Source organism: Protomyctophum parallelum (genome assembly GCF_964188405.1).
Source record: "Protomyctophum parallelum genome assembly, chromosome: 2".
Lineage (NCBI taxonomy): Eukaryota > Metazoa > Chordata > Actinopteri > Myctophiformes > Myctophidae > Protomyctophum > Protomyctophum parallelum.
The window spans coordinates 26840934-26861773 of record NC_139699.1 but is presented as its reverse complement, the minus strand read 5'-3'; the positions used below and the strand labels follow the sequence as shown (position 1 = coordinate 26861773).

Here is a 20840-nt window from a genome sequence, read left to right as displayed (position 1 = left end):
GGGAGAAAAGGAAAATGTAATGGTTTTTATAGGAGCATTTCCCTCATAATCCGAATGAACTGTATTAGTTCTGGACTTTCAGTTGAGTTGATCACACAGGGATTTGTGCTACAATTTGTTTTATTACATATGTGGTCATAATGCATTTTGATTTCAAAGCACACATATTTTTAAATAATCAAATTTTGGGCTGCAACTATCAGTTATCTTATTAGCGATTATTCTATTTTTCCATTAACAACTTATCGAGATGCATTCCTTTGGTTTAATCTGTGTCAAAGTGTCCCTGAATAAGACATGCTCCTCTGCAGGCAGCACTCAGCTGGGTGAAGCTGGAAACTGAAATCCCCACGTGGGATGAAATAGGAAAATAATCGCTAAGAAAATAATCAATGGTTTTAACCCTACACTACCCTACAAGCAATATACTACTTTGGTAGAGGTTTGGGTTGTGTAGGTACCTTGCCACGATGTAACTCCAAGATGGAAAATATAAAATAATTGCTTGATTGATTAGAAATTGATCAATCAAAAAATGCTCCTCATCGACTTACATTGTACAGTGAAACAGTTCCCCAAAGTTGATTCAGACAATATAGAATTAACATCAGAAAACCCAGCACCGTTTATTGTTTAATAAAAATGTTCACTCCTGTTGATTAAGCTATTTTTATTAGGAGGAAAACTGGATCTGGGGATCCGGATCTTCAAGTTGACATTTTTATTTAAAAACCCATTTAGGACTGAGGCCGATTCTAAAAACGCCTGCTAAATCCTGAAGTTTTCTGAAAAACATCAAATATTTATTAAGAAATTACAAAAATGTTATCCATCTACAGTATATTTTGAATTATCCATGATTTCTAATCAATGGAACGATTATTTTGTATTTCTTGTCCACCTTTAGTTACTTCATGGCAAGGTAACTACACAACCCAAATCTCTACCAAAGTGGTATTGCTCTTAAGAGAACACAATTGTAGGCAGTAGCCTATAATATAGAGAAATTCAGACGATAATGCATGCACAAGGACTGTCTGTCCACACACCTGGCCCTCATGTGGAAAGGTGTGAATAGATCTATCTACAGTGTCAGCCACATGAGGTGGCATGAGGGCAACAGGCTCTGAAAACCCTTATAGAGCACAGAAGTGGCAGCAAAAAAGGCAAATTTAAAACTTTTAACATTGCTTTTCCATTTTCAAATATCTTTTGACACAGAATAAAATGCGTTATTGTGACAGTGTGACCCCACCCTGTCACTGTTTGCTGCTAGTGTACATGCCTTTCAGTAAGTGCGCACTGTTAGGATATGCAAAGACTACTAAGAAGCAGCAAACTGATCACACACACACACACACTGCTCATTAGATTCCTGTCACTTTAAGGAGCTGAACACAATTTGGGCCAAACCAACTCCCCTTCTAGGGAGGGGGAGGATTGCCTGTCACAGAGGGACATCGGAGGAGAAAAGGACTTTTGGGAAAACTAAAGACTTTCAAATAGAAGAGCTACAAGCTCAACTGAACTGTGAATGTGAATATATATATATATAGGAATGTGTTTTGTGCCTCAGAGGTGGCTACCAGTGAAGAACAGAGTGCCTCAGAGGTGGCTACCAGTGAAGAACAGAGTGCCTCAGAGGTGGCTACCAGTGAAGAACAGAGTGCCTCAGAGATGGCTACCAGTGAAGAACGGAGTGCGTCGGGGTCACCTGCAATTGATGAACAGAGGACCAAAGAGGCATTCAAAGTAACTGCAGAGAAAGACTCCGTCTCAATTGAAGCAAATGATAAGTTTGATGAACGTTCATATGGAGAGGAGACCGAACCACCAACGGATGATGAAGCGAGGACGTGGAGATACCCTCAAGGTTGTGTGTACAGGGAGGTAGAGTTGTTCATCGCTGAGCATGAAGATGCTGCATGTACTAAAGGACGAGAGGAGTGCAACTCGCCCACAGAGGTTACTGGGTTGTGGTCCAGGTTCTGAAACCTACCCCAGAAAGAGACCCGGTAAACACTGTGAATCATAAAGAAGTGCAGATGTTAACTCCTGATGCAGTGGAAGTGGAGGTGATGAATGTGGATATAATCAACATGGACAAAGCAAATTCATCCACAGAGACCCAGACATGTGATATAAAACAAGAAGACATGGAGTTGTCCTTTGGGACAACTCCCCCGAAGAGGGGGAATTCAATAGCAGATGAAGTTCAGGCTGTGAAAGACGGACAGGGCAAAGATGACCCAGAAGATATCGAGCTTGGTAGTAATGGCGCAGATGTAGAGACCGTGATGGAGGCTCAGAATTCAGAGGATGAATTCACTCATATTTCCATGGAAGTCCCACTAACGGAAAAGTGTGTGGAGTCAGGGGCAGTAATATCACCGGCACTAGAAAGAGAGCAGGTTGCCATAGTTGAACCACTGGCACATGAAAATAATCAGTCACATAAACGAGGAATCCCAAAGAGCGTCTCCTTCATCTTGGAGCCTCAGCTAATCAAAGACTCAACCCTGTCTGAGATGAACACTTTCTCTGAGCCCAGGAGAGAGTCTAGCTCATCAGACGGGACGAGGCCAACACAGCGGAGCTGATAGACGAGATGTTTGGGGAGGTTCTGGAGTATGCCGGAAAGATGGAATCGGAGCAGAAGAGGGCTGACGTCGACACCGAAGACAGTGGCATCAGCGCTTGCTCTGGAGAAAAGGAGTTACGAGTGGAAAAGGTAATGCTGGCACGGGAAGTGGAAATGGAGGATTCCATGGAGGAGACTGATCTGTCCATGCTCACAACTGCACAGCAACCTGACGTGAGTCACTTGTCCGCACAGTCTGCCCCTGAATTCATGCAGGTGTGTGAAGAGTTCCCAGAACTGTTCAGTGGAAAGCCAGGGAAAACGCCCTTAATCGAGCATGTCATCCAATTAAAGAACTCTACACCTATTCGCCAAAGCCCTTACAGAGTGCCTGAACGAATGGTGGAGCCCCTCAACAATGAGATTCAAACTATGCTGGACCTAGGAGTGATCGAACCCTCAAACAGTGAGTGGTGTAATCCCATTGTTCTTGTTCCTAAAAAGGACAACACTATAAGACTCTGTAATGACCTACGCAAAGTAAATGCAGTTTAAAAATTCGATGCTTATCCTATGCCACGAATTGATGAACTTCTTGAGAAGCTTGGCAAAGCCATGTTCATCACCACCCTTGACCTATGTAAGGGATATTGGCAAGTACCTTTGGAGAAGGAATCAAGGGAGTACACTGCCTTTCGTGGTCCAAAGGGTCTATCACTACACCGTTATGCCGTTTGGACTCCACGGAGCCCCTGCCACATTTCAGCGGTTAATGGACCGAGCCCTTCAGGGATGTGCCCAGTTTTGTGCTGCCTATCTTGATGACGTGGTGGTCTTTAGCACTTCCTGGGAAGACCATCTCTCACGTGCGTCAGGTCCTGCACCAGATCCATTCTGCTGGACTCGCGCTTAACACCCAGAAATGTGAGTGGGCCAAAAGGGAGCTACCTCGGATACCATCTTGGCAATGGGCAAATACGTCCTCAGGTGGACAAAGTGAAGGCTATCAGAGACAGTCCTAGACCACGGACAAAGAAGCAGGTCCGGTCTTTCTTGGGACTTTCTGGGTGGTACAGACGCTTTGTCCCCCACTTCTCTACCGTCACCGCCCCTCTTGTCAATCTGACTACCAAAAACTCCCCTAATCCAGTGAAATGGACAGACGAGTGTGAAATTGCTTTCACAAACCTCAAGGCTCTTTTGTGCTCTTCCCCTGTCTTGCAAAGTCCTGACTTTAACCAGAGATTTCTCGTTCAAGTCGATGCCTCAGGTGTGGGCCTTGGAGCCGTCCTAGCACAAGGAAAGGAGGATGAGGAACAGCCACTACTCTATTTGAGCCATAAACTGCAGCCCAGAGAAACAAGGTATTCAGCCATTGAAAAGGAATGCCTTGCCATCAAGTGGGCACTGGACAGCCTTCGCTATTATCTTCTTGGAAGGACCTTTGATCTGGAAACTGACCATCGGGCATTGAGCTGGATCAATTCAATGAAGGATAAAAACTCCCGTGTCACAAGATGGTATTTGGTGCTACAGCCTTATTGCTTCAATAACTCACACAGAGCTGGAAAATCGAATCTGCTAGCTGACTACCTGTCTCGTCTTCCTGAGCTTACAGTTGCTGGAGAGGAGGGAGGTAATGTGACAGTGTGACCCCACCCTGTCACTGTTTGCTGCTAGTGTACATGCCTTTCAGTAAGCGCGCACTGTTAGGATATGCAAAGACTACTAAGAAGCAGCAAACTGATCACACACACACACTGCTCATTAGATTCCTGTCACTTTAAGGAGCTGAACACAATTTGGGCCAAACCAACTCCCCTTCTAGGGAGGGGGAGGATTGCCTGTCACAGAGGGACATCGGAGGAGAAAAGGACTTTTGGGAAAACTAAAGACTTTCAAATAGAAGAGCTACAAGCTCAACTGAACTGTGAATGTGAATATATATATATAGGAATGTGTTTTGTGCCAAACCAAGCAGAGTTGACATGTTGTGGATCATGTTGACCCCTATTCAGTTGGTCCAGTCTAGTGGGAGGGGCCATGGGGGGTATAAAGCTCAGAGACTGAATATCCCAGGCAGTCAGTCTGTCTGCTGTCTCTGAGGAGGTGATGTTATTGTTTGATGCCATGGTTTACATAGATCTATTATTGTGATGTGTATTGTGATATATATATAGTATATATATAGATTATAATTATTTAATTTACATTTGAAAAGGCCGGATTTATAAATACTTAGAATGCTTATATCATATGATAATGACTTATTTGGAAATGATTGGTTTGATTTATGGTGTTATATATGATATGCAGTACTTTGTTTTGAATATACCTTTTTATTTATATTTTGCAGACGTTTGGTCTTTTTTGTTGTTGTCACTTGTATTGTCACTTGGGTTAATAAATCGTGTTAAACTTCTGCCAAACTGCGTGCCTTGCCATCCGTTTGTTCATACAACCCTAGCCTCAGACAGGGGTGTGACAGTTATGGTCATGAATCATGATTACCCAGGAGCCTTTGGTTCCATGCTCAAAATAATGAATAGAAATATTTTTTAGAATTCTCCATGCACTGAATGAATGGGCTTTCGATCTGTGGAACCAGCACTGGTAAACAAAATGGCCACCACTGCTATGCTCTATACAACCTCAGAGATATATGAAGTCATCATCGATTAATGATGGACCGCAATAAATAACCAAACACCAACACTACAGAAGTGCTAACGGAAAATGCAAACACATCGTCAAAATAAAAGGAATACACATGATTATTATTACTCTTGTGTTATGCTGCTACAGCAAAAACCTTTACAACATTGTGCAAATCCCAAAACTGGAGTAATCCTGTAACTTTCATACAGCAGAACTCAAAATTGACATACACACAGCTCATCTCCCATAGGAATACAAAAACAAACAAACATGTCAGCATATGGGACGGAATGAATGCATGGCTGAGAGAAGTAAGCTGTTGTGGTTCAAAAGTATTCATACACAAAACAAACTTAAAATCATTAAACTGGACCTATTTATAATGGCACACCTGGGCTGGTCTCTCTGCCTGGTTGTCATTGTCCCGCAAAGACAGAGAGCAGTAACGACAACAAGAGGAGTGAAACCAAGAGAGTTTAGACTGTCTCCTGGTTCATTTTGATTCGATATAAGCTATATATTATTTATTTATTCATGTTTGCTTCCAGGGACTTATCCAATTGAAACACTGTAAAGGTGCTCTAGTCTAAGTGACATCATGAGAATAGCAGTTCAACAAAACCGATGTCGTTACTGCTGTCTGTATTTGAGGACAGAACATAATCTCAGTAGAATTTCAGCCTTCCAGCACTAATATACAGCAAGATCCTCCCGCTCTAATTTCCCCCCTGTATGCGCCCCAGTTGGCCCCAGACATGGACCCCCCCCCACTGGTCAGAAAGGGGAGAGGCTGGTCATTTTGATATTGAGGTCTCCTAAGTTGATGTTACGAGGCATCTCTGGAAGGTTCATGTTCTTCACAGCGGAGACGGCCCTCGCTGGGGCTGCAGACAGGCCGCCCTGAAGACGCAGGAGAGGAGAAAAAATTAAATAAAAACGCACATCATAACATACCTGACCTCTTCACACTTTTCTTCATTTTCCCTGTAAAGTATCCCCCCCAGTAGGACGTAGCGCGTGGAAGGAACGTTATTCCAACCAGTTCCTTTCCCCTTCATCAGGCACCTCGGCTGATCAGGGGGAGGCAGTTTATAAACAGTAACAGGAGGATTACTGCATATTTTTTATGAGGTTACCTACAGTGTTTCCTGCAGGAAAAGGCCTTGGCATTTGATTAATGAATTAATTTGATTAATAAATTAAGATTAATTTGTATTATTGCTCTTGTATTGCTATTGGAGACACTGGGGGGGACACTGGGGGACACTGGAGAGGCACTGCAGGGGCACTGGGGAGACACTGGGGAGGCACTGGGGGGACACTGGGCAGGCACTGGGGAGACACTGGGGAGGCACTGGGGAGACATGGGGAGGCACTGGGGGGGACACTGGGCAGGCACTGGGGAGGCACTGGGAAGACACTGGGGAGGCACTGGGGAGACATGGGGAGGCACTGGGGGGACACTGGGGGGACACTGGGGGGGCACTGGGGAGGCATTGGGAAGACACTGGGGAGGCACTGGGGAGACTGGGGAGGCACTGGGGAGACTGGGGAGGCACTGGGCAGACACTGGGGAGGCACTGGGGAGGCATTGGGAAGGCACTGGGGAGACTGGGGAGGCACTGGGCAGACACTGGGGAGGCACTGGGGAGAAACTGCAGCCACTGGGGAGACATTGGGGAGGCAGTGGGGAGGCACTCAGGGGGACACTGGGGAGCCACTGGGGAGGCACTTGGCGGAAACTGGGCAGCCACTGGGCAGACACTGGGGTGGCACTGGGGGAGGCACTGGGGAGATACTGGACATTTCATATCACACACACTATGATTCACTATCCCCCCTTTTTTTTTTTTTTTTTTTGGAAGCTTGGCATGGCGCAATTTTTTTCAAGCATGGCGCAGCGCCATGCCAACAACATTGTGCAGGAAACCCTGACCTACCCTAGGCCTAGGGGACACGGGGAGAGAACACGCCCCCAGTGCCCACAGCATCCCCAGCGGAAAACAAACCCGGGATCTTCTAGATGCGAGGTGACAGCGCTGCCGACTATGCAACCGTGCCCCCCGGGAATCACGTGTTAAGTTCTTAGTTCTTACTGCATTGTGCTGTGCAGTCAGAGGCTCCTCACATAGAAAAGCCAGAATGATGTCTCATTTATTTATCACCTCATCCACTGAGTCGGCATTGAGTGAGAATGTGGTTGCAATAATCAAGCCTTTGGTGTAAAGTTGTAAACATGATATGGCAGCCAATGCTATACTTATTTTTAGGACAGTTTGTTGTGGCTTTTATGGTTTGCTTTTATGCTTCTCAAGTTCTCATGCCCCGTTTGCTTTTTTATTTTTATTTTTTAGGATGGAGATGTGGGTCCAAACCTCATATTTCCAAAACTATTACTTTTCAGGATTCAAAATTTTCTTTTTTCTTTTGCAAAAATAACAGATCTACAAGCTCAAAACACGTCGCAGATCAACTATTTGTGTTACTTTGTATGACAGTGTACAGTAGTATGACAAAGTAGGGGTAAAAAAGCATAAATAATTTATATATGGAGAGGTTTCTGTCCGACAGCAACGATATCATGAAAACAATGTCTGTGTAAATGCATGCAATCTGGAGGATGAACCTCCTCTAGAATAGGGGATGTCAAACTAGTAAACTACCAGCCAATCTGGCCTGCCAAACTCTCAGCCCAAAATAAACTTGATATGTGAAAATATAGTAGCCGGATAGGAGGATTTAAACACTACTGATTTTGGTGTCTCCACTCCACAGCCGATCCTCTAGTCCAGCAGTTCCCAAAACTTTTTTGCCATTCACCCCGTTACGACCTAGCTGACGCACCCCCCCACATGGAAATACAAATTGCATAAGCTATATAGACACATATATTTCCTATTTATCCACATATATGCACATATATGAACCTTAATATGGCATATATATGCAGCATAGGCTATATTCGGCATATACTTGCCAAATATTGTCATAAAATGTTAATATAATATATTTTAAATAAAACCATAGCACCATTAGCCTTTTCATGTCGCACACCCCCTAGAAGGCGCTCGCGCACCACAAGGGGTGCTCGCACCAGTTTGGGAACCACTGCTCTAGTCAGTGTGGTTCTTTGTTTTAAAGGCCTTGTTATTTTAGTTTAGAAAAACGTATGACGCTCCAAGTGTGGCATTGTCAGTGGAGTCCTACCTCAGACTTCTCCATGCGGTTCTGCAGCTCCACCTGGGCCACGATCTCATTCATGTTGGTCTCCAGAACCATCCCACCCATCACCACCTCCTGGAGGATGTAATGGACCTGACAGCAATACAGTACAGTTACAGTACATAGTATGATACATACACACATACCGACTCCTGTAATCACAAACCAGAGTGTAGGCTGCAAGACATTCTGGCATGATCATGGATAGAAGAACAAGATTTAAATATGGCTAAGTTATACATTTTGGTTAAATTAAGTGTTAAAGAGCTGTTACATTGGCTCACATGCCAGTGCCTTCTACATCTTCCTAATCCTGTTGTGATTGGGAGACTGTAGACAGGGGTGCGGCTCCTCAGCTGCAGCCCTTCCAGTAATCTGGTGGAGCCCTAATTAAGCTCTACTCTGCACTTCAGTGTTTGTCAGATCCTTTAGTAACCTGCTGTGTTTCTCTGCTCCAGAACCTGTGCCTTGGACCTTGCCACATCACTACCAGCCTACGCCTACGGAAAGTTTGCATTTACTTTGTTTGGACCTTTTGCCTGCTTTTGCTTTTTGTTGTACTCTGGGCTGGAAATAAATCTTTATGTTTTTGAACTTTGAACGTGCCTCTGTGTTTGAGTCTGCAATTGGGTTCACCTAGACTTTCATACTTAACAGTAGGATCTGACCAGTAACATGAACCCAGCAGACTCTGCACGTTTAAATGAGGTGCTTGCAGCTCAGAGCACTCTCCTTGATCAGCATGACCAAGCAGTGAGAACCCTCATGGACCAGTCTACTAATATTTCCAAGATTCTTGGGGATCTTCAAGCCCAGATTGCAGCTTTGGGAACCGCTCAAGCTGCTACAGCGCCACCTACTGTCCCCGCTCCTGCAGCTGCCTCCGCTCCTCTATCATACCGTGAACCGTCGGTTCCAGCCCCCGACCGTTATGACGGCCACCTGGGGGAGTGCAGATCTTTCCTCCTGCAGTGTTCACTGGTGTTCGAACAGCAGCCCCACACCTACGCATCTGATCGTGCCAAGATCTCATACCTGATTGCTTGCCTCCGCGGATCGGCACTCACCTGGGCCACGGCTGTATGGGAGAGTCAATCGATCGCCTGCTCCACGTACGGCAGGTTTACAGAGGAGATGAGGAGAAACTTTGACCACCCAGTCCAAGGTAGAGATGCGGCTAAACGGCTCCTGTCCCTCCATCAAGGCTCACGAAGTGTCGCAGAGATGGCTATAGAGTTTCGCACCCTTGCTGCAGAAAGTGGTTGGAACGACGAGGCTCTACACAGTGCGTTCCAGAACGCACTCTCCGAAGCCATCAAGGATGAGCTGGTGTCCAGAGACGAGCCTAGGACACTCGAGGAGCTCATCTCTTTGGCGATCCGCATCGACAACCGTCGCCGTGAGCGCCGGCGAGAGAAGACAGGTAGAGAGACATTTTCAGTTATGCCTGTTGCCTTGCCTACTGCTCAGCCCCAGTCCTCTTCTGCCCAGTCTCTTCCAGCACCTGAACCCATGCAGCTCGGCCGGGCCCGGCTTTCTTCTGAGGAGAAGCAGCGACGACGGAACACTGATAGCTGCCTATACTGTGGCCAGGCTGGCCACTTTGTCTCTTCCTGTCCCCTGTGTCCAGCAAAAGGGAGGGCTCAGCAGTAGTCGGGGATATACTGCTGAGCCGAGTCACCAGCCTTCCAGTCCCCAGACCACAGCTTGATGGCACCCTTGTGTGGCAGGACCAGTCTCTACCCCTGTCAGCTCTCGTGGACTCAGGTGCAGATGAAAGTTTTTTGGACCGCGGGGTCGTTATGCAGCTAGGGTTGCACACAGTACCTCTCGACTCGCCTCTTAAGGCCAACGCCCTCAATGGTCAACTCCTCGCCGAGGTCACTGAGAGAACCGTGCCGGTCCACCTGTGTCTCTCTGGCAATCATCAGGAGAAGATCAGCTTCCATGTTATGGACTGTCCTGGCTCCCCTCTGGTTCTTGGCCACCCGTGGTTGAGGCTGCACAACCCGCAGATTGATTGGACCACAGGAAAGGTAACTTCATGGAGTACTTTCTGTCATGCTAATTGTTTACGTTCTGCTCTTGTCCCTGCTCTGTCTACCCCTCACCCTGCCCCAGAACCCCCAGATTTGTCGTCAGTACCCCCTGTGTATCATGACCTAGCCCCTGTGTTCAGCAAGCACCATGCCTTGTCTCTGCCGCCGCACCGGCCTTATGACTGCGCTATCAACCTCCGGGAAGGAGCCCCTCTACCCAGCAGCAGGTTATACAACGTTTCTCGCCCTGAGTATGCCTCTATGGAGGGGTATATCCAGGACTCCCTCGCTGCTGGCATTATTAGGCCATCATCCTCTCCGGTGGGTGCTGGTTTCTTTTTTGTGGGGAAAAAGGATGGCTCATTGCGGCCGTGCATAGACTATCGGGGGTTAAATGCCATAACTATTAAGAACAAATATCCCTTGCCACTCATTGACTCAGCCTTTTCCTCTCTCCACGGAGCCACTATATTCACCAAGCTTGACCTGAGGAATGCCTACCATCTTGTTCGCATCAGGGAGGGGGACGAGTGGAAGACTGCTTTCAATACTCCACTGGGGCACTTTGAATACTTAGTCATGCCGTTTGGACTTACTAATGCTCCTGCAGTTTTCCAAAGTCTTGTCAATGATATGTTACGAGATGTAATTGGTCGGTTTGTTTTTGTCTTTTTGGATGATATTTTGATTTTTTCCAAGGACCCAGAAGCTCACCAGCAACATGTTCGTCAGGTCCTCCAGAGGCTGTGGGAGAACAAACTTTTTGTCAAGGCAGAAAAGTGTGAGTTTCACGCTTCCACTGTTTCTTTCCTGGGCTACGTTGTTTCCCAGGGGCGGCTGCTGATGGATCCTGCCAAGGTTAGAGCAGTCGCTGAGTGGCCGACACCTGCTAACTTGAAACAATTGCAGCGTTTTCTGGGATTTGCGAATTTCTATAGGAAGTTCATTCGAAACTACAGTCGGCTAGCAGCACCCCTCACAGCCCTCACCTCCACCTCCTCTCGGTTCCGGTGGACTACTGAGGCGGAGACAGCCTTCGGTGAGCTCAAGCATCGCTTCACCTCAGCTCCAGTCCTCATGGAACCGGATCCTGAACTTCAGTTTGTCGTGGAGGTGGATGCTTCTGACGTCGGGGTAGGTGCAGTTTTGTCCCAACGTTCTTCTGTTGATCACAAGCTACACCCCTGTGCTTTCCTCTCCCACAAACTCTCCCCTACAGAGAGGAATTATGATGTTGGCAACCGAGAACTCCTTGCAGTATTGCTAGCTCTAGAGGAATGGCGTCATTGGTTGGAGGGTTCCAAACACCCCTTCATAGTATGGACCGACCATAAGAACCTGTCATACATCCAGACTGCCAAGCGTCTGAATTCAAGGCAAGCCAGGTGGGCCTTGTTCTTTGGAAGGTTTGACTTCACACTCACTTACCGACCAGGTTCTAAGAACACCAAGCCTGATGCTCTCTCTAGACAATTTTCAGCTGACGGCCGCAGTTCTGAGCCTGACCCCATCATGCCATCCACCTGCATCATTGCCATGGTCTCCTGGGAGATCGAGTCCCGTGTTCGCCAAGCTCAGCAGAACCAGCCTGACCCACGCACCAGTCCAGGGCGGACCTTGTATGTACCTGATGCAGTTCGTTCAGATGTTCTTCAGTGGGCTCACTCTACTCACCTCACATGCCATCCAGGTATTAACCGGACCCTCAGCTTCCTGCGCAGACGATTCTGGTGGCCCGCTGTTGGGAGGGATGTCAGAGAGTTTGTTTCTGCGTGCTCCATCTGCGCCCGGAACAAGACCACCACCAGACCCCCGTCTGGGCTGCTACAACCCCTACCCATACCTAGTCGCCCCTGGTCACATGTTGCCCTGGACTTCGTCACTGGCCTTCCCATGTCTAATGGTAACACTGTCATATTAACTATTATTGATCGATTCTCTAAGATGGCTCACTTCGTTCCTATCCCTAAGCTTCCGACCGCTAAGGAGACTGCAGACCTGATGACATACCATGTGTTCCGTCTGCATGGTATTCCTGTGGACATAGTTTCTGACAGAGGCAGCCAGTTCACGTCCCAGGTATGGAAATCATTTTGTTCTGCTCTTGGTGTTAATGTCAGTTTATCTTCTGGATATCACCCTCAGTCTAATGGCCAGACAGAAAGGGCCAACCAGGAGATGGAGACGGCTCTCCGCTGCACTGTGTCCGTCCATCCAACCTCCTGGAGTGAACAGCTGCCCTGGGTGGAGTATGCCCATAACACCCTAACCAACGCCTCGTCAGGGTTGTCGCCTTTTGAATGTGCTTTTGGTTATCAACCCCCCTTGTTCCCAGCTCAGGAGGTTGAGGTTGCGGTTCCCTCTGTCCAAGTTCATCTACGTCGTTGTCGTCGTACCTGGAAGAAGGCCCGGACTGCCCTTCTTCGTGCCTCCGCCCGAGCCCAGACTCAGGCCAATCGCCGTCGGGTTCCTGCCCCGGTCTACGCCCCGGGCCAAAAGGTGTGGCTCTCGACAAGGGATCTGCCATTAAAGGTTACCTCTAAGAAACTTTCACCCCGTTACATTGGTCCTTTTGAAATAGAGCGTGTCATTAACTCCTCTGCTGTTCGTTTGAAACTGCCAGCATCTCTCAAGGTCCACCCCACGTTCCATGTTTCCCTGTTAAAACCTGTCAGCTCCAGTCCCCTGTCTCCTCCTGCAGCAGCTCCTCCTCCCCCCCGTCTCATTGATGACCATCCTGCCTACACTGTCCGGCGCCTTTTGGATGTTCGCCGCCGTGGTCGGGGCTGGCAGTACCTGGTAGACTGGGAGGGGTATGGGCCTGAGGAGCGCTCCTGGATTCCCCGGCGTCAAATTCTGGACCGGACTCTTATCAGGGACTTCTATGCCCAGCACCCTGACAAGCCTGGTCGTGCGCCAGGTGGCGCCCGTAGAGGAGGGGGTACTGTTACATTGGCTCACATGCCAGTGCCTTCTACATCTTCCTAATCCTGTTGTGATTGGGAGACTGTAGACAGGGGTGCGGCTCCTCAGCTGCAGCCCTTCCAGTAATCTGGTGGAGCCCTAATTAAGCTCTACTCTGCACTTCAGTGTTTGTCAGATCCTTTAGTAACCTGCTGTGTTTCTCTGCTCCAGAACCTGTGCCTTGGACCTTGCCACATCACTACCAGCCTACGCCTACGGAAAGTTTGCATTTACTTTGTTTGGACCTTTTGCCTGCTTTTGCTTTTTGTTGTACTCTGGGCTGGAAATAAATCTTTATGTTTTTGAACTTTGAACGTGCCTCTGTGTTTGAGTCTGCAATTGGGTTCACCTAGACTTTCATACTTAACAAGAGCTCTATATCAATCATTGTTATAGAGTATGTGTTCAGTAACAGGGGTCTTCCCATCTCCTTAGCAAACAGAAAATGCATTTTAGTCACTACTAGTCTCCTTGCATAAGGCACTGGAACCGCCAGTTCCTCCAGTGGAGCTGATCAGTGCCCAACAGTGGACTGACTGTGACTGTACTGGGCAGCTCCCAGTGGCCAGTGGAAGACTGGGACTGTACTGGGCAGCTCCCAGTGGCCAGTGGAAGACTGGGCAGTGTTGTACTGGACAGTGGCCAACAGTATCTTCCTTGAAGATTAGCTGATATACAAAATGTTGGACCAACAGGGTATCTCTCCTCTCTCTGAATGTCAGTGTGTTAACTTTCACACTGCTCTCCTCTCTCTGAATGTCAGTGTGTTAACTTCCACACTGCTCTCCTCTCTCTGAATGTCAGTGTGTTAACTTCCACACTGCTCTCCTCTCTCTGAATGTCAGTGTGTTAACTTCCACACTGCTCTCCTCTCTCTGAATGTCAGTGTGTTAACTTCCACACTGCTCTCCTCTCTCTGAATGTCAGTGTGTTAACTTCCACACTGCTCTCCTCTCTCTAATCCTCCTTGCTTGAATTGCTCCATGTGAGAACAATTTCCTGCCAGGGAAATTGAATCAAGATGGTGTGTGTGTGACTGTGTGTGTGTGTGCGTGTGTGCGTGCACACACACATAGTATGTCTAATTCATCCCCTTCCAACCACACATCTAGGTCAGTTTTGTAGAGAGATGGGGATGTGGAAGCATGACACTAATATCGTCTCTGTCGGGTGGAAACAACAAAAAACTGTTACTTTTCAGGATTCAAATTCAAAAGTAGCAGATCTACAAGCGTTGCTTTGCGCCACGTTTCAAGCTTGTGGATCTTTTGCATTACACTTTATACCAAAAACAATATGGAGATAAGAGGTTTCTTCCTGACAGCAACAATAGGATGCTTCCATTTCATATTGTCAAAGTTTAAAAGGGACATTTGACCCCTATCTGACGTCGTGGACGTATACTGTAGCCTTCATACGGACGGCTAGGACACAATTTACCTCTCAAGGCTTAGTTTGAGGCTGAGCTCATGACAGGTATCCCATAAAAACACCAAACATCAATTTCCTCTCACCTTATCCATATGGAAGATTAGGTCCAACTCGCAGACATTTTCAAAGCATTTATCCAGAGTTTCCACAAACACCTGGAAGAGAATAAGGACATACGGTACACGTCATCAGACATGCGCTATACACAATGGAAATTTACCTTTGGCTTCACTCTGGTGGAAGTACACCCATTACACGATTATGACATTTTACATGACGATTGTACAGGGCAGATATTATATATAATATATATTTAACAACTTTAAAAAACAACATATATTTAACAACTTTAAAAAACATTAATAGTGGAAATATCCACTTACAAGCTCAAAAAGCATTGTGATGAACATTTTCAAAATGGAAATGATAATTTAATTACAAAATAGCTACATTTATGATGGTAGTTACTAGTGACCAACCCTGTATCTTTTTATGTTTTTTACATACATATCAATTCTGTGTAAAAATAGCGACCGGGGCCCTACCTATTTTAAATTTGTTGTACAAACAAATGTCACCTATAATGATTCATGAATGACATGCCCAAAATAGGGACACCAGGTCGACCAATGAAAAAATCCCATCAACAACAGTGTTTTACAGTACTTCAACATTTTGATATTTTTCAAGTTCAGTTTTCCATTTCCTGAAAAGTAACGGTTCTGGAAATACATGGCCTAAAAGCTAGTTCATCCTTGAAATGATGCAAATCATGCAATCAATTCAACGTTTGTCAGGCCAAGGACCTCTTAGATGAGAGAGAGATGAAGCAGGGACACCCACTACATATTGGATTGATGTTAAATGTTTTCTAACATAACTCAAAACCTAAATGTAAACTTAGACATAGACCTTTGGCTTGGTACTGTACACCAAACCGCTTTGCTGAAAATAGCCAGGGATATGAGGTCTCAAGTGGTTAATGTAACAATAAAATAAAATAAAAGTCCCTATCACGCACAAATATTTGACGGCCCCCCCTCCCTGTTGAAGACCCCTGATGTAATGGTAAACCTTGCACACATTACTACGAGGTGTGTGAGATTAGACTGATTATCCGCTTCCATATAACTGACATATCAGCAGCTCGGGTGAGTTCAAGGGTTATTGATAGTGTTGGTGTCATTAACTGCCCGGAGTTGCTCTAGAACAGTGTCTTTGAGCCACATAATATTTTGTTCTATGACGATGTAAACACAGAATATCTCAAAAGAAAGAAGAGAGTACAAAATGTTGAGATGGGGGTCCACGGCCAAATACATATAATTTATGGGGGGCCTTAAAGTTTGAGAATCACTGATTATAGCAACATACGTTTTTCAGAAAACTGTTGGATTTAGAAGTCGTTTTTAGAATCGGCCTCAGGTCTAAATGGGTTCAAAGTAAACAAGGCACATAAGAGCAATAACACATCAAGAAATAAAGCCAAAACATTGACCTGCACAAGTGAGTCAGGTCAAGACTTCACAAGAGAAAATGCTAACGAAACAAATGAGTCAACTGACTCAGCATTTTTTTAAAGCCAGCCAAGAGACTAGAGCTTAAGTTTCCACAGTGTCAGAGCAACCACTGCAAAGTCTTGAGTCTGGTCGCGGGTATGGTCAGAAGGCCTTTGTCAGAGGATCTGAAAGATCTCACATTGGTCTTTAGATCATGCAGTAAGTCAGTGATATAAACAACAATCTCTGATGAATACTTATTAGCCAGTAGCCACGCTTGTAGTTGTAGCCATTACTTTGGTCCGAACTAAAATAATCTGTTCAGAAACAGAATTAAAATTTCCTTTCCACTGGCAAATAATCTCAAATCGAATGGAAGGAGAACATTAGATCTAGAAGGTTATAAGATCTTGATTGATTGGACTATGGCACCAAGGCCCATATATTTTGGTGACCCAATGGCCTGCGCTCTAGCACCACTGTCTGGCTAAAATATCAAACTGCAAATATTTTCATGAATATGTGTACCAACATCAAGGATGAACCCCATTGATATTGTGACCATGTGGCCCTTCCTCTAGTGCCAGCCTTTGGCAAAACTCTTGCACACAAGTTATCTCAAAATCTAACAGGCAAAAACTTATTGCAGGATGAGGCCTACTGATTTTGCAGACCCATTGACCTTCTCATTTTCAGATGGATCTAAGGAGCAGCACTGCCTGTGTAGGGACTGCTAGCAGCCAGGGCTTTTAAACTCACTTAGACTAATTTGAAACCAATTTAGACCTGAGACTTTCTAAATCCTGACCTAAGATTTCTGAAAAACTGTCAAAACAAAGAATGACAAAAAATAACACCACAAAAGGGGTTCTCGGATTGAAAGGTATTAGTTATGCAATACATATAGGGGTTCCCAGTCTAAATGGGTTAAAGAATGTGTTTTCCTATGCGTTGTGTTTCATAAACAATTGGCACAATATGTAGATTGACCACTTAAGATACTCTTTCATCTTAAAACGAATGGTGCATAGCATGCTTATATAGAAGACATGCTGACATATATGGAATCCAAACTGAAATCAGTTGTGGCAAACTGGCAACTGTCAACTTTAGTCCATGTAAATGTCATCTTATTTGCAGACAGAGACACCAAACATAAACAAGGCGATATCTTGGACTATACCGACATACGTCCCTAGTAAACAATACATACAGCCCACTGAGCCCAGTACACATATCAATATCTATATAAAACAACAGACAAATGATTTCCAGGGTAACCACAGGCAGCTCACCTGAATGAGGTCTAGAATTCCTAGCTCGCTCTCTGACGAGTCCACACAGAAGACAAAGTAGAGTGTGGCATAGTGCCGGTAGATCAATTTGTAGTCCGATCCACCGATGAGACTGAAAGCAAAAGGATGAGAACTGTGAAAATCACATAAAATGTTTGTTTTTGTGAGATCCGTTCTAGAGCCTGTGGTGTGTCTACTTGTGTCAATTTGGGCGTTGTTGACATGAAAAGGTTTGAGAACCAGACAGTGCACTACTACAGTGGTTCCCGAAGTGGGGTCCGGGGACCCCCAGGGGTCCTTGAGGGAGTTCCAGGGGGTCCCCAGCTAAGTGATAGTTTGTAACCAAATGGACCCTTATTGGTCTGTAACTCTGAGAGTGTACCATTTGTACACTCTTTAATGGCATTTCCCAGAGATAGGAATGCCATTTAACGGGGGTCTGTAGACTAATACCTGTCAAACTGGGGGTCCATGAAATTAGACGGGTTGACAATCACTGCTACACATCTTTCTAAATGGGGGTCTGCGGGCTAATTACCGTAGTGTCAATATGGGCGTCGTTGACATGAAAAGGTTTGGATACCAGTGCACTATACTACGCTCCACACAGCGCTCACCTTCCTCCCTCCAGGAAGTTGCAGACATTGTCGTCTCTCTTGGATACCAGATGAAACGTCTCCCTGATGATCTGCTGCTGTAGATCCTCTGCCTAACAGGAGACCAACGGACAGAGATAACGTCAACAATGAACAATAATGCAATCAATAATTTACAACAACAATTTGCAAACACAGAAGCACGATTTGTGAACTGTTGTGATAAAGGAAGGTTAGCCAATGGAAACATTGTGTTTTCTGTAGTAGACCTCTAGACCTACTGCACATATAAACATAGTAGCTATCTTTAAACCCATTTTAAATCTGAGACATTGTTTTTGTATACTGTAGTTTTTGTAAAAATGCTGCTGCTGTCCCAAAAGTGACTGCAAAATCTTGAAAGTTTGCTGCCATTTGTTAAAAATCACACCCATGTGAACTGAGGGGTGCAACTCTCCCCCCCCCCCCTCCTCTCATTAGCAGGCAACAGTGCAGCACTAATACTATATCTCTCTCTGTTTCTGGCACAACAGCGCCCCTACTGGTACTCATAGTCATATTGGTGCTCATGGCCACATACAGTAGGTTAACACGGACATTGCTGTTCCTTGGAGTGGTTGCACCACTCAAAAAAAGCTTATACCCTTGCCAACGATGCAACATGTTTACGTATGTATCAAACTAGAACACTTCACATGCACAGAATCTCTTGACAGAAAGAAGCTATCATAACATGACCGGTGGATTTTTGTTTTTTTTCTGTGGTGTGCAGCAATGTTGGTGAGTTTAACGTTGTAATTAATACAGGACATTATTCCTGTTTGGCATGCATATGCTGGGGCTATGGACTGTCAATGGCTGCTGTTGCAACCATGTATTTTAAAAAATCTAGTGTTGCAAATGCGTCTATTCTGCCTGTAGGCCTATGTTCTCAATCTCTAGTTCTCTTTCACATATTCTCCTGTAACAAAGCTCAACTCATATGTATGTAACATCATTGCAAAGTAAAAGTAAGTACATTGCAGGTACAACAGACTATTGTTAAAGACAAATGGCAGACAGACTATTTTTGGTAGCATAGGGAATGCAGCCACAGATATATAACAGCTATTGGTGGCAAAGAGTCAAAATATTTCCTCTCAAATTTCTTGTGATATCAGATCGGCCGTAATTAAGGGACCAATGGGTAACAGGTACGGTCGCCCATTTTCCTTCTCGCCCCACTATCTAGCTGTAAATAACAAACATAATTCATGTTGATGATTATATAAAAAGGTATTAATATCATATTCATTTATCATTGTTAAGTTCACTCTGTATCCACGGGCATAATACAATAATGTCAGCAACGATGTCATTTTGTGCAGAAATAGCATAATCGTCTTTATAATTGACGTTCATAATAATTAATCTTTGAACAAATGTTTCGTATACTGTACATCTGTAGTTGTGAATTGATCACAGTTTACATTAGCAAAGCTACTGGAAATACAAGTTCCCCATTCTCTAGGTTATGAAGAAACATAGACCTAGAATGCCTGTGATAATTGAATTATACTTCGTACAGTACAGTATTTCACATGAAATACTGTACATACTGTATGAAACAACAATTAAATGCCGTTCTATAGGGCTAGAAGAAACAGCTCTAAAAATAAATACTTACAAAATACTGATAGAATCGGATTAACCGAGGTTTCCCGTGGTTGTTGAATATCAGAATGGCTTTAATCATTTTTACACGATGGTGTTATTCTTTTCAAATGGTGATTTAAAAAATAAACAGATAATAATCTGTTAGCATTGGTGCTAATGTTGACTTGTCTACCAGCTGTCGGATGTATTTGTTGAGCTTCTTCTTAGGTTCCCGGCCTGCAGGCTGTACAGTGACAAGTGTAATGCTGCCCTCCACAGGCGAGGGTTTGTTTTACTACTAAGGCGTGACATATATCTCTAGTCTAGTCCATAGCTATAATGCGAAATGCGACGCATTAGAGATATGGACCAGAGCTAGGCGGGCGTGACATATTCAGAATGTCAGTATTATGTGCACGTGCCGATCGTGCGTCGCGACGTCGCGTTTTACAGTGTCAGTAGCCTGACATTCATTCAGATTTTAATTAATGTACTAATCTTGAAACTCGTGGCTTCTTAATTACATAATGTACCAAATAGAAATAAATGTCATAAAGTTAATGCACGTTGATTGATTGAAATAATAACATAATAATTATTATATAACACATTCCTAAAACACTCACACTCATACACATTCATTGTTGTGTTTCATTTTTAACTAAGGGACTGCAATGGAAATAAGCCGTTGGCTTTCTTGCATTTATCCTTTTGTGGGGATGTATGTGCATTTTTCTGTACATGTAAACATTGTCAATAAACATATAAATCAATAAATCAATCAAAAAAGATTGATTACACTTATTTACAACAGGGTCCACCATTTTCAATTCATCAGAACATTTCGAGACATACAAATAAAATACAATAAAACATACAAAAATATAGAACAGGGTGTCACGTCGACTGTGGTCACGCGT

The 20840-nt window shown here is 44.9% G+C and overlaps 1 protein-coding gene across 1 annotated transcript; it reads right to left on the bottom strand.

Moving 5' to 3' along the window:
- Positions 1-1608: 1608 nt before the first annotated feature.
- On the bottom strand, positions 1609-20149 carry ap3s2 (adaptor related protein complex 3 subunit sigma 2). The gene is made up of 6 exons (XM_083759921.1): positions 19952-20149; positions 18307-18398; positions 17690-17801; positions 14979-15050; positions 8447-8554; positions 1609-6139 (listed from the first exon to the last, which is right to left on the bottom strand). The coding sequence occupies exons 1-6, from the start codon at positions 20018-20020 to the stop codon at positions 6014-6016; spliced, it is 579 nt and encodes a 192-aa protein (XP_083616047.1). The 5' UTR covers positions 20021-20149; the 3' UTR covers positions 1609-6013.
- Between the last annotated feature and the right edge of the window lie 691 nt (positions 20150-20840).

Bases quoted from the DNA above. Each gene is read 5' to 3' on its own strand.
- ap3s2 (XM_083759921.1), bottom strand. From the start codon at position 20,020: ATGATTAAAGCCATTCTGATATTCAACAACCACGGGAAACCTCGGTTA. The intron at 18,399-19,951 runs GTAAGTATTTAT...GTCTCCTGTTAG, and splicing joins TCCGATTCTATCAGTATTTT to GCAGAGGATCTACAGCAGCA. The intron at 17,802-18,306 runs GTGAGCGCTGTG...TTTTGCTTTCAG, and splicing joins AACTTCCTGGAGGGAGGAAG to TCTCATCGGTGGATCGGACT.